This window comes from Poecile atricapillus, chromosome 18, assembly GCF_030490865.1.
Source record: "Poecile atricapillus isolate bPoeAtr1 chromosome 18, bPoeAtr1.hap1, whole genome shotgun sequence".
Classification (NCBI taxonomy): domain Eukaryota; kingdom Metazoa; phylum Chordata; class Aves; order Passeriformes; family Paridae; genus Poecile; species Poecile atricapillus.
In genome coordinates, this window is record NC_081266.1 from 10274945 (window position 1) to 10290222 (window position 15278).

The 15278-nt window shown below is 35.9% G+C and overlaps 1 protein-coding gene across 1 annotated transcript in view; it reads right to left on the reverse strand.

Moving 5' to 3' along the window:
- The window catches only part of LOC131586100 (1-phosphatidylinositol 4,5-bisphosphate phosphodiesterase zeta-1-like), a 55882-nt gene extending 42199 nt beyond the window's left edge, over window positions 1–13683 (reverse strand). The window contains exons 1-4 of the mRNA XM_058852839.1: window positions 13529–13683; window positions 12366–12516; window positions 7674–7908; window positions 972–1173 (exon numbers count right to left, since the gene is read on the reverse strand). Of these exons, the coding sequence (XP_058708822.1) occupies window positions 972–1173; window positions 7674–7908; window positions 12366–12516; window positions 13529–13683 (743 nt within the window). The remainder of the gene's footprint in view (window positions 1–971; window positions 1174–7673; window positions 7909–12365; window positions 12517–13528) is intronic.
- Between the last annotated feature and the right edge of the window lie 1595 nt (window positions 13684–15278).

Sequence of the window (15278 nt, forward strand, 5' to 3'; positions counted from 1 at the left end):
ATAAACTGTTTTACTTAATTACCAAGCTGTCTTTTACATCCTGCTTTTCACACATTAACAATATGTCAAATATGCCTTTAGCTGATTTTAGCATTTTCCTCACACATGTATGAGATAAAGAGAGAGGGGGTTATACCTTCTTTGCAATTACTTTCAGCAAGGCAGCATTAACATAATGGAATTTTAAATACTGTTAGAAATTCAGTACTGTTTCTGATGGTTGCAAGTCACTAAAGAACATCAAGAGAGCAACCAAAAAAAAAATTACAAAGTGTTCAGATAGATGATGATTCCTGCTGCTTTCTCTTCATTAAAGTAGTACAAATAATTCTGGACACATCTCCTCCTAATTCTTAATACATCCTGCCCTCTCAGTGTTGCATTTACTACACAATTAATTTCTTTCTTCCCTGTCTTGGCAATAAGGCATCCTGGTCATCATCCTCTTGGAGTCACACACTGCACAGGTTCCTCTCCCTGCTGCCTACTTGAATGCCCATGTTTTGTTGTTTTTGTTGTTTCTAACCTGCCCACACTGCAACATGCACTGAACACAGATATCCTTGACACAGACATACTCCAACACACATCTTCTACATTGAACAGATCACAGCTTGCCCAGGAATTTTACATTTCTTTCAGGGAGTTATTTATTTTTTGCATGGCACGTTGAGATTAAAAACTGATTTAATCGTGTACTGTACAATATACTATAGATTCCATTTGCTGCAAGGTTGATTTTCTGAGATGTAAGTGAAAAAAATAGATTGCTTCCAGACTATGAACAGATGGTTTGGCAAATATCTTGAAAAGTGTACACACAAAATAAAATACCACTCTCATTTCAACTTGTATCTTTGATGGCTTTGTCCCTTATTTCCAAGTAGGATTGTATGTGACTTAGCATTAATTTAAAAAAAAAAAAAAAAAGCCAAAGAAAGTTTAAAATATTAAAAATTATGTCTATATACCTGGTATAGCCCCATAAGTGACTGGGTCCCATTAGCTGGTCAGCTATCAAGTAGGTGTTGTGAGAAGATGAAATAAAATAGTCACATAATGGCTGGTTCATATCTTGATAGACAGTCTTGTGCTGGCTTTTAAATATTGAACATTCGTCTGAGTTCATGTATCTTATAAATCCTTCAAATGACAACTGCCTTTTCTTCCTCACTGAACAAAAACAAAAGGAAAAAAAAATAAATCTCTGTTGTGAAGCCACTCTGATGCACTTTCTGAAATTTTTAATAGCCAATTCTGAACACGGCTAAAGGTTATACAGCACAAAGCTTTCCTGCAATTTTAAAATTCATACCAAATGTATAAACAACACAAACATCAGATACGTGTGACTCTGGAGCTGAATTGCTGTGGTTCAAACTTCTGAGAGGAAAAAAATGTGTTTTGACACTTTTATTCTTCTATGGACAGCACTAAGAAGAATTTTCAGTAGTCCTAATTAAATATAAATAAAATATTTGTCATTTACTTTGGAAAGTAACATGCCAGACAACGTGTTAAGGGAATCTTCTCTTTTAAAAGAACCAGGATTGTTCTCTAAAAAGTCAGAAATTCTCAATATAATCTTGCAGAAACTATGACTTCTAGCACCAAATGTCTTTGCCAGGGTGGAAAGTTCCAAATAAATATTGATCAAATCATGTTTAGAAATATTTGAAATAAAAATAGCATTGTAACCAAAGAAATAACTGTCTACACAGATGAATTGCAAATCAAGCCTATTACACTACTATATTTATAACAAAATGAACTAATTGAGTCCATACCAGTGATAGTCATCCCATTTGTTTTGGTTTTGACTGATTTAATGGCAAACAGAGCCATTACACTGCCAGCTACTGCTCTCAATGTCATGTTTGTAATGCAGTCATTTTACAAATGATATAATCTCAAAAGTTAGATTTGCTTCAAAATATAGTTTGAATTAGTGAGGGATTTTGCTCAGTTCTTACTCTAAAATAATTTTATTGTCACCGTTAGGCTAGTAGTTAACAATAAGTAAATAATCCAAGATTATTTTATGTTAATAATAGTTTAGAAGTCGATGTATACAAACTTGGGGACTGGAAATACCAGTAGGAAAACCCCCTTTTCTGCCCTGGTAATTCTTACTGCAGCTATAAGAATCAGAATGTACAAGTTAGAATTGCAATTATCCATCTTTGGTGTGTGACAGACTGGAAGTTTTACACCTGGATGAGAATTTACAGAAAATAATTGTTTCTCAATTACACAGGTCTTTGAACTAGAAAACTTGCAATGTTTTACAATGATAAAGAAAAACAGAAGGGCATCCAGACATCAAACATGCATTCACCCAACAACTTATTCCTAACAGAAGTCTTTCTGAAGTTATTCTTCCAGTCTTCCATTGATGAAGAATCCACAGACAACCCAACAAAAGCATTTCAACTGCTAAATAACCTTGTTAGGAAATTTTTCATAATTAGGAAACAGAAATTTACCCTGAAACTTCCTTGCTGTCCAAAATATTTGTTCTGTTTGGTATTATTCCTCTCCTCTTTTTTCACACTTTTTCTCCTATGAACACTGCTTTTGCACTTCCCACTTTCCACTCCTTTCCTCAAAAAAAAATCCAATCCAGGGCATTTTCTGTTTCAGATTTCTGATAATTTTCGTTTTTCTGCTATCCATCTGTATTGTTAATCTTTCATAGGAGAAAACAGGATACTATTTCTTCATGGAATGTCCTGACAAACTGCAACTCACTTTTACCATCTTAGAAGGGTTTACGTATTTATTATTTTCTCCTTTTTTTTTCTAGTCACTGACAGTGACTAGTTCTTTAGATGTTCCCTTTCTAAAACAAATATTACATTTGATCTTTTCCAGTCTTTCAATTCATCATTCATTTCCCCCCTGTTTTCAAAAGTAACCTTTGACTTGTATTAGTCAAGCTTGTTACAATTTTCTAAGAACTTGGATTTGTCAACCTGTCTTCACTGACCTGATTACATCATTTAAGAAGGTCCTACCCTGTTCCATCCATATTTTTGACTATCTTACTCAGATTAATAATATTAATAATATTACAGAACCGACTGTACTTATTGCATCGGGAATTTCTTTGGTCTTCTTTTAGCTGAGAGATTTGCAGGATGACTTCTTGCAGCCTTGATGACTCTTGAAAAGTGAATCCTATAGATTTATCCACATGCACGTGGTATATTGTTCTATACTTGTAACAACTGGATTAAATTTCTACTGTCTGGATCTTTAAAAAACATTTTGAATTTTTTCACATTACTCAAAACAGAATACACTCATCCTGTATGTTTTGCCTCTAATGAATTACATGAGCTGTCTGGATTTCATTTTGGATTATTTTATTTTTCATGGTCTATAGATTTCTCTGAGCAATTACAAGTAGAGCTAGTAACTATTTGTGTGTGTGTGTGTGTACATCTTTTATGTTCTACCTTTTCTGCATTTATTTATTAAATTAGTGAAAAAATACTGGCTTTTCAGTCTTGCTTTTTTTCTGAATTATTTATGATGTTTTCCTGGCTGTTCTTGTCATCGACAAAAGTTAACTGCAATATTCTCAAGAGAAATTAATGTTCAAGCAAATATGCTAATGACCATAATCCCCAAAAAATGAACATCTAACATTGTTTTGTTAGTCAAGATGTAAGCTCATAGACTTCAGTAAAACATTCAGCTCATGTCTCCAATCAACAGACTAAAAATCTTTGTATTTTTACAGAGCTTACATTTCTGAGGAATAGCCCAGCCATGCTATTTTCTGACCACTTACAGACATTTTCTGCTTCTACATTAAAGGAAATGGGAATTCATCTCCATAACTATTCCACAGTGAAAAGACTTTCATCAGGACCTTACATTTCTCCCCTGGAGGAACCTCAGTCTTTTTCTCCATTAGGACCTTTTAGCAGCAGTTAGTGTGCACACACATATCCATTTGTTGTAGAAAGGGAAGGCAAGAAAAGATTTCTGCCTTCTCCTTGCCTCTTTTTGTTCACAAAGTTCAATGATTTCTTTTGTCTTGCCCTCCTCTTTTGGATAGTGTACAATTCATTTTATTAACAATATTCCTTTATATTGTTTGGGGTTTTTTTAAATCTGATTTAAGATAAAATTATTTTTCTCATTCCTCCTGTTAGGGTAAACTCCAGCTCTGCCATATATACAAATACTGTCATATCAGAGAGGAATTATGGATATTTGAACCTGGGTATTTGAAAAACTTGGATTACATTATACATTATTTTCAGAGTTTATTACATTCCATTTTTCTTATTTACCTTGGAATTTCTTTGAAAATGTTTCTCTTCAGAAAGAAAAAATGGAAAACTATCACAAGATGTTTGTTGCCCTGAAGGCCTTTAGAGTACCCACAATGAGGCAGACAAAACAAGCAAGAAATCACTCTGCACTGGCCAGAGCCTCCTGCAAGACCCATTTCCTCCTGAAGGGACTGAGTACAACCTGCAGCCCTGCCAGGGTCTGGGAGAGGTGTCTGGACTGAAATAGAGACTCAGGAGTGGGGAGGAGAAGAGCCTGAACGGAATGTGAGACTAGGAAATGTGGAGAGAGAGATGTTTCCCATGTTTTTAAATGTATGTGAGTGCTCTTTGCTTCCAGAGAGCTAAATGAGTAATTAAATGTCTATGGTACTTGGGACAGAGAGAGTGGAGTGGGTACAGATACATTTGCTGGGAATTTTAGGGGTGAACTCATGAGAAATACTTGCAATCACAGACAAGGGTTTTACTCTGCTATAATGGAAGGAGGAATCTTTCAGTCATTAAAAGGCAGAAACATCATCAGATGGAATTTCATACTATGAAATTTGACTACATCAGTATGAAACATTCATGCTCTAAGGGAACAGTAAAGAGAGAAGTATTTCCTTGACTAAAGTTATAATACACTTAATTCTTTTCTAGTCTCAGTTTATATTCTAGGGAGGCTTTTTCTCCCTTACCCACACTTACAACTGGTGCATGCTGGAATAAAGTATCTATCTGAACAGCAGTTCAGTTTTCTAAGGGTTTATATCTCATAATCACCTTGTCTTGAATTTTTTCCCTGAGACTAGACCTTTACACATCTTTTCATAATCTGATATATTGTGTCTCTCAAATCCAGCCACAGCCATTGTCTTAGTTGAGATTTTTAAGCCATCTTTCTTACTTCACATGATTTTTTATGAAATCTGTGGGAGTTTGGCAGAGATGTCTCCTTTATTAAGTTTGATTTACCTTGGCCAATGGGATCAAATGCTCTCTTCTGCAAATTTGTGCTCTACATTCAGCTCTGTCTCGCATACATCAAAAATCAAAAAAAAACCTTCACGACTGTGTGCACTAGGAATAAACTGCGAATGTTTTTTTTTTTGCTTCACAAATACATTCTGGATTACTCAAAGTCCTTGTCTGACAGATGCACCAGGCTTATATTGTTATTTACAAAGCAAGCTGTTTTTTTTAAGACAGGATTGCATTTTTGCCCTGTTTTTGTATTGCCTAGCAGGAAAATAGGCAGGAATAGAGTCCTTGAATGGCTCTACATTGTAAATAATACTGGGATGCACTTTCTTATCCTCACTGTGCCTCTAATCCTATCCATGTAAATGAGCAGAATTTTTTTAAAAAAAGACATATATACCAAGCTTAAAAAAAAATTATTTAGTTAGCATGTTTTCTTTAATCTCATTTAATGAGTTGAGTCTTCTATTCAAAGCTAATAGTAAAATGGGAAGATAATGGAATGTTTGGGAAGAATAAAACTCTCATTGGGGTGCTAGTAAGACACAACTGTCAGGTGTGAATCACATATTTTGTGATCAATTCCATAGAAATGGCTCTTTCTACCAAAAATGCAAGGTTTTAGCGCACACGTGAAAAAACCTGTTAGTGTAGTATTTTGACATTGGGCATCTAAATTGTATAACAAGAATGAAAGATTAGTTTATTCCATACTGTCCTGAGCTAGCTACAGTACCTACAGAGAATAAATTCAAAGTTATCTGGCTCAATAGCTTTGAAAATCTCTCTGCAGAAATGTTAGGGATGCACTGGATGCTATAAATGGATTTATTTAAATTAGATGTAAAATGTAGTCATTGTTTTCATCCTAATCTTGACATAGCAGTGCTATCACATTTATGAGAGAATGGTCATTACTATTAGCAAACCTGTCAATCAAATGTCAAAGCCTGGCCTTTTCCCTTTTTGTAAGACACAGGGAGGGCAAGGGTGACAGATGAGTCCAACAGATCATCCTGATGAATAATGTTCTGTAGCAAATTCAGAACGACACTTACACAAAATGGTCTATCACAATACCATATGAATCATCTCTCATGTCAATCATAACTGGAACTTTTCAAGAAATATGTTTGAGTGGGAGTATGAATTCACTCAAAGGAGCATGAACAATACAGAGGTTATTTTGTTCAGCGAGATTATTTCCAATAACAAGACAAACAAATTTATCACAGGTGAAGAAACAAACAAGAATTTGTCTCAGCATCTGAAATTTCAACCAGACATTAAATTAAACCTATAGAAACTTCAGTTGATATTTATAAAGGTGTTTTCTAATGGACTGAAGATTATTCATTGTTTAACTGTGCTATAGATTTGAACTTTCCCATCAAAACAGGTAACACAAAATAAAAGGAACCTTTTAAGCTGGTAATTTGAACAATTAGTAAACATTAGCTCCTCTGAAAGAGCAGAATATGTTTAATAAAATACAGTTAAATTTGAAAGGCAGCCTTAAAGAGTAAAGGCATAAGGAGTCACATGTTTTTATTACTGGACAGTAAGTGCCTCTAAATGAAACACCCAATGTTCTTCTGTTTCTCATTGAAAAAGTGGCATTTTCCATTTTCTTCTTCCACCACAGGTCACCATAGAAAATCCAGTGCTATTATCCCAGAAGAAATATTTTCCCCTTGGGTTTGTTTTTCTTAACCACTTATCAATTCCACCCGTTTTCAACGACTGGGAACCAAGGAAACGAAAGAATTGAACATATTCCACTGAATAAAGTAACAGCTTGCAGCAAAATGCAGTTCTATCCTTTTCCTAGCTGTAAATTTTGCCACAAGTTGAAATCAGTGACGCTCAGCAGAAGTGTTACACCCCAACTTGAGGCACCTTTAAATAGGTGAAGAACATGTTACAGATTTATGAAGCCCTCCTCATCTCAGCATTCTAGTGATTCACAAAAGGTGACCAGGCACCTACAAAAATTTTCCACAGTGCCCCTGCAAGGAAGTCAGAAGGACATAAAAGTCTTGTCTGAGGCCTTGAATTTTCACTAAGTGACTCAAGGGAGAGAAGACAGTGTAACGAGCAGAGAAGAAAAATGGCAGATATGGACTTTAAGAAAAACAAATTGAAAATGGTTTGTAATGTGCTGAAGAACAGAATTTGTAGAAGGACTAGAAATAAAAAGATAAAGAAATGACAGAAAAAAGAACAGAGCAGAGAAAGGAGGGCACCATAAAAAGAAATTAAAACACAGGAAGAAAACATAATAAATAGATGAAAAGACATGCTTTTAAAGAAAGAAATATATGAGGTTTAGGACAACACAGTCATTGAGAGAAGCACGAGAAATAAGAGCTAGATATCAAATAGTTAAACTGTACATACCTTCATCAATGGGTTCATACTTCATAATAATTTCTAAGGCAGTTGTTTCATTAGCTTCAGTTTGAAATTGTTCTTTTATAAGAAATTTAAGGAGCTGGCTGTCAGGTAGAATTTTGCCATCTGTCGAGTAAGCCTTGAATAGTTCTTCAAATTCAGGCCTGTGTACAAGAGCTCGATAAATTGCTCTGAAGTCGTCCATGCTAATAATATTTCCTGACTGTTTGTCAATAGTTTTCTGAGGGAAAAAAGCAAGCAAAATTTATTAAAAAAAAAAAAAAGAAATTAATGAAACAACATGCAATTATACAAATTATGCACCAAACACTCTTTTATAACTGACCATAAGAGTGAGCATCATAGAAGAATCCTCAGGCAACAGTGACTACAATCAGATTACACTCCTCAACTTTTAGATGACACTTTGTGTGCTACAAATATTTTATGTAAAGTAAAATGGACCATATGACACAATTAGCATCTAAATAAGTGCAATAAATTTAGATTTAATGCATTTTTAATATTCAAACACATTGTTGAAAATCTTTAAAATGCTACGCATTAAAATAAATGTGCAGCATAAAACTTATCAAGTGGAAAATATATTTAGTATAATACCTCTCCAACAGCTATTTACACCATAATGTAAATACTGTCAGTCAAATTTGCACACAAAATCAGCAACCAGTAATCTTAAAAATGAAATAAGGATGACCAAATTACCAAGAAATACAAACCTTTCAACACTTCAATAAACGAAGTTTATTGTTTCACAACAAAACAATATTCAAGTTTGAAGACAAGATATTTTGTAATAACCTATGACACCATGTTCTAATCTTAACAAGCCAGAATGTTTAACTTAGATTAATTATTCACACTTTCAGAATTCTTGAATTGTAAGCTTGTTTTCATACAGCTTACAGAATGTTACCATAGTAATTAATTTCTGTGTTTCAGTATAAAAGTCACTAGAAAAGTTAAAAGGCCACAAAAGAATTTGAGAAGAATAATGCTTTTTTACCATTTCTGCTTTTTACATTTTTCACAGGTTTAACAATTCTATTTTTCCTTTAAAATTTTCTACTTAAAATAAGTAACTGCATATATATATATAAATAAGCATAGAAATAAATATATGTCTTGCATATATATAAACATAATATATAAAAATATAAATATAATATATATAATATATAAATATAAATTGCATTTCTATATAAATATAAATATAAATATATGAAATATATTAATATATATATTAATATATATTATAATATATAATATATATTAATATATATTAATATATAATAATATTTATATTAAATATATAAATAGAAATAGAAATAGAAATAGAAATAGAAATTTATTAAAACATTAATAATATAATATAATATAATATAATATAATATAATATAATATAATATAATATAATATAATATAATATAATATAATATAATATAATATAATATAATATAATATAATATAATATAATATAATATAATATAATATAACCATAATAAGATATAATATGTAATACGTATATTAAGATATAATAGCATATATATAATAATATATAACATATATTCTATTATATAAACTATATAATATATACTATGTATATTAATATTATTTATTAATATATAATATAAAATATAGTATATGCTATATGCTGTATATTGTATATATGTTATATATTAGTTAATTATGTACTGATTAATTAATTAATATCAATACAGAAATATAAATGTTTCTATCATTTTAGCCTGATTTTTGCTTAAAACCTGCCAAATCAAGAGAAATCTTCTGACAAAATTGCTCACAAAAACCACAAATGGCAATCCACTGCCTCAGTGATTATGACTGTAAACTGATGACAATTCTCAGTTGTTGGCTCCTTAAACTGAGATGCCAAAGACACCACGTTCCAGCATCCAAACATCCAAACATGGCCCTTACTATGGCTGCTTTGGCTTCCACAGAAATGTCTAGAAGCAGGAAATTGCTTACTTGAGCTCTGGCTGCTCTTTGATCAAGAGATTGGATTACTGCTAAATTAGATTGGTTTTGAAGCCATACCATGAAAGCTAAAAGTTTAAAGATCTGGTGCCAGTTCCTTCCTATGCAGTAAAGTTCTTTCTGCACTTCTGAATAAGTACAATAGGAGTAAAAATATATTAAATAACTGAAACGAGTACAAAATTAAATTTCATGAGGAGTTCTAGTGAAAAAATCTTACAAATGAGTACTTCAGTGTTTGCTTTGAGTTTGCAAAAGAGAATAATAATGATCATTATTAACAGAAATCACCAGCAAGAAAATATTTCTGTACAAATGCTAATTATACACATTTCATTACTGCTGAGAAATTCCCCATCTAAGGTTGATTTCTTCCATCCAATTTTTAATGTTCTTAACAATGCTGCAAATTTGCTTATAACCATTAAGCAGGAAAAGAAAATACCAACTTCTTTTGAAAATAAACAGTCTATCAGGACTTGGAGGATGTTCACTTAGTTACTGGCACAAAGAGAAGCTGGACAAAAAAGTAAAGTTTCTATTTTAGCTGCCTCCTGGTGAAATACAGGCAATAATACTACACAAAAGAACTCTTCAAATTAAAGTGATAAAAATCATGTCACTACTATAAAAAGATATTGTAAATTTTTGGGGTAGATTTTTATCATTCCTATTTTTATTAATGCACATCAAATTTTTGCTGTTCAGAAAAAGAAGAGACAAAGTCTTGAGAGAAATTAGATGAAAATTTATTATTCCTTAAAACCTTAATGTTCATAATTCTGATACTGCTCAAAAGAGTATTACAGTAAAATAAGCTCAAAGAGAACAGAGAAGAAAAAAAGCTGATTATTCCTTAAAATTAGCTTTCTATAAAATGTATTTTGCTATGTAGAACCATTAGATTAACTGCTGATGTGCAGTTAATTACAAAGATGTCAGTAACATCCAGAATGCTTTGGATTTTTACATACTGTTTCGCTGATGAAATATTTGAACCCCTCAAACTACTGAACCCCTGTAAATCTTTCTCAAATAGCATAGGGCACCTAACAGTACTGCTATAAATAACTAGATCAGGCTATTGGGTATAATATGTTGTTAAATACAACTAGATCAGACTTCTTCTTTGCAGGTCACTTCCCTCAAATCTCCTTTTCTCTTCCCACAGCTGACCATCTCTCACATTCCTGCCAGAAACCAAAGTAGGGGGAAGATAGAGGAAACAACGAGAAATATCTTTAAGTTCTCAAGAGATCCTCTAGCTTTGAAACTTTCTCCATGCAGTGAAAGTTCAAAAAACCACAGGAAGCCTCTTCAGCCAGGGTTGAGCTCATGCTGCTGGTTCTACCTTGGTTTGAGAAGGCAAACAATGAGAGAGGAAGACAGGGTGAGGAAAGCTTAGTGCCTTCCTTCTTATGACCTTTCTGACTTGCCATAGTTAATTGTCTCTGCCAAATCAGGACAAAATTTGCCAGCTGGTTGCAACATTCTCAAAAGAATCATATCTATAAAGGTGAAAGTAAGTAAATATACATGTATTTATATAAATATATATATATATTTATATATATATACACACTTGTTTTCATTCCCTTAGGGAAAAAGCATTACCAGACAGATGGGGTTTTTTGGGGGGGAAATGATGTAAAGGGAAAATCTTAGATATTTTGAGTCATTACATGAAGAAAATATGTATCCAGTACTCATTTGTTAGTATTTGCTCACTGAGACAAGATCTGCTTGGCAGTAGTTTGCTTGCCTACACTAAATGAACTTAAGTCCAGCTTCTAGCTGCATCATGTCATCTTCACAGAAATATCTTAAAAACTGCCACCTCTCAAGGCCAAATCCATTCCCAGGGAGTTAGAGAGCGATTCCCACCCATTCAGGCACACCTCTTAAATATTACAGGAGAGGTATAGTGGAGAAAGGAATGAATGTGTGCTGGATCTAAAGCCTGGACAGCTCAGAGAAATCCCAATTGTCCTCCTGGAAAGAGGATTTTGAGAAGATTGCTCTCATGGCTCTGTCCAGAATCAGACAGACATGTCTGGGCTCATTAGCTTGACCAGAGAAGCTGAATAGGATGAAACCAGAATGCTTTAACTTTTCTCAAGCGCAGACATGTTACAAAAAAAACCCTGGGAATCCAAACCAACATATTTTCCATCTTACACTAATTTGTTGTGGAGAAAAGACAGAGTTATGTGGGTGTCAGTCTCTCCGAGTAACAAGCAGTAGGACAAGCAGGAGTGGACTCAAGTTGTGCCAGGCTATTAGGAAAAATTTCTTCACTGAAAGTGTTGTCAAGCATTGGAACAGGCTGTCCAGGGAAGTGTCTGCGTCACCATTCCTTGAAAGTACTTAAATGCTTGCAGATGTGGTGCTTAGGGACAAGTTGCAGAGGTGGACTTTTCAATGTATTAATGGTTGGACTCAGTGATCTTAGAGATACCTTCCAATCTAAAGGCTCATGATTCAAATTCAAACCCTGGGTTATCTATTTTACACAGACATGAAAGACCTGGAGGAGGAAAATTCTTTGCTGATTTTGCACACCACACTAGCTTGAAATACATTTCCCAAAAAATTAACTTGAAAAAAATCAGCAAACATATGATGTGTGTAACTGAACTTCTAAACCATTCATTGCTTAATGTACATACACCTTACCTTGAAAATATGTTTTAAATGGTCTTCATCAAATTTTATTTGCATTTTTTCAAGCAGCCTCCTGCAGCCCTCTAAATCAACATTCCCATTCATGAAATCATTCTGAATTGTATTCCAAAACCACGTATGAGACGTCAGGTTAAGGAAGATTCTGGCCAATTAAATTGCCTTTTAATGGAGGGGATGAGGGGGAAAAGTTTAATTTCATTAAACCTAAGAAGATTGTGCTTCCCTTTCTTCATACTCTAGAACATCCTTGCATTCTGCCCTCTGAGAATGCAGCAGGCCCCAAGGTGTGCAGGAAGAGATTTCTGCTCTGTCCTCAAAGTCCCAGAGAGCAGTGACAGAAGGGCCGAAGGGAGGGTGTGATCAAGGGGTGGTCAGGGTGCAAAAAGGGCTGCAGTGAGAGGAGGGAAACGTGGGGAAGCCGAGGGGATTCAGCAGGCTCAGGGAATGGTGGGGAGTGCCAAGAAACACCAGGGAACGAGTGCTCCCAGCATTGTGCCCACCCAAACATTATCAACCGGCCCTGGCTGACAGGACTGGCTGCCCCAGGCCCTCCAGGGCATCCCCTGTGTGCCCAGGCCTGAGGGGAAAGGGCCATGTCAGGGGCATCCCAATGGCAGCTGTCACAGGGCAGGGAGAGCAGAGGAAGAGGAGAAGGTAGAAGAAGAAAAGGATATCTGTTCTCATCCATGGTGGCTGTGCACCGCCTGCTCCAGGCCCCTCACTGCAGTGGCATAGCCGAGATCTCACTTGGGCTCACAGTGGGCTCCTCATGCCACTGTGACCTGACAGAATGGCATGGAATGTTCACTCCCCCATCCTTCCAGTGTCGCTCCAGTGTTGCTCTGGTGATGTCACAAACTGCAGGCGCCCAGCACAGGCCCCTTCCTGCCCCCGCTCCACCACCCTGCCACCATCCTGTGCCTTTTCCTTCCAGCACAAAGTGTCCCCAGGCCCTGCCCCTGTCTCCCACCCATTGCTCCACCACCCTGCCACCATCCTGTGCCTTTTCCTTCCAGCACAAAGTGTCCCCAGGCCCTGCCCCTGTCTCCCACCCATTGCTCCACCACCCTGCCACCATCCTGTGCCTTTTCCTTCCAGCACAAAGCGTCTCCAGGCCCTGCCCGTCTCCCACCCTTAGGATATCCCACACCCACAGCACGTGTGCTGGCAGGAGCTGTGTGGGGCAGAGCAGGCCTTTTGCAGCCAGCCGTGCCAATGTCCTCCAGGGGAGCTTGGCCAGCTTGGCCGAGGTCTCTCTGTCCCGGTCCGAGGTGACAAGCTGGTGAGGCAGAGGCTGCCAGCACAACATCTTCCCCCAGATAACCAGGAGCACTGTGCTACCAACCCACTGCAGAGACCTGGGGGGAAATCCCTTCTTTGGGCCTTGGGGAACCAGCTGGCTTCACGGCACAGGGTGATGGTGGATGTTGAGAGTTGTGGGATGCCACCCCAAAGTGCTGGGAGGCCACCCAAGCTCCCACTTTCCTGCTGGGAACTTCTCTGTCCTCAAAACCAGCCTGGGCAAGAGCAGCTGTCCATGTCCTGCTTTGAGGCACACCAGTATCAGCCTTCAAATCACTGGGACAGCCCTTGGAAATCAGGCTGGACTTACACCCTGACTCCATTTCCCACTCGTTTTACAGGAATTCTTCCCCAGGCAAACTGCTTCGAAGTTGCCAGCTTCCGTGTAGCTGTCAGCAAGCCTGAGTGAGACTCGAAATGTGACAGACCAAAGGCAGTTTGCCACAGATTTTATGCTGAAGTGCCTCAATGCTTACTGAAATACCAGCTTTGATACGATGGCCTAAATAAAAAATGGGGGAAAAAAGACAAAATGGAGTTATTTAATTGATTTATTTCTGGATCACTCAGGAGAGTACAGAGTCTTCCATCAGTCAATCACCACTTTAAAAATAATTCAGGTCTGCAGTGACTGGAAATAATTTGTTTGGGTTTTTTTTTTTCACTTTCTTCATGTACTTTTTAAGTACTTTACCAGGAATAGTCAAAATGTCAAAGGCAGCAGAGTGCTCCAGCTGAGATAGCAAGCAAATTCTTACTTTCCTTCGCAGTTTTAACCAAAATTATATTCATTTTTGTAATTTCACACCAAATGAAGCATTGATTATAAGGAATCTAGTAAGGAAGATCAGCAAAGACATTGGGACATTATATCTAGATTTTTTTTTTTTATTGCTAGTGAAACCTTGTAAATTCAGCCTTCAGGCTTTGCTTGTGCATATATCTCTGAATCCCTTATATAGATACATGAACAAAGAAAAGATCAGGACACTGGAGGAATAAATTTCTTATAGCTAGTGCAGAAGATATTTCAGGACTGACCAGGGATGTAGGCTGGGTGTTGCAGCATTATAGAATAAAGAAATGCCATTCCCCTCTCCCAGTATTTATTACAAAGGTCAAAGGAATGCATGTGATTTTGGTTTACTTTCAAACTATGATAGTGATTATTTCCTAACATTTATCACAGATTATTACAAATGCCTACCATCCTTGCTGTTTTCTGTAAACATAACTTTTAATTAGAGTTTCAACAGAAACAAAGTTTAATTGCAAGAACTACTGTAAATACTACACTTTAAAAACAAAAGGTGTAAACATTCAAGCATTATTCTTGCACATATTAGATGTTTTCATTGTAAGCATAAGATTTTGCTGTTGTTTATCATAGCTGGTGGGAATTGCAGTGCCACATGGGTCAAACACACCCTTTTGTAAATACTCATTTGTGGCTTTATAGATTCACTGCTGACTGACCATGATTGCTCTCATTGTCTTGGTTTTAAAATGTCATAAAGAACTATGCATTGATATGGTTTCAAGGAGAAAAAACTGTGCAAAAATGGGCATCTTCAGATTACTCTTGTGATGACAAATGAAGAT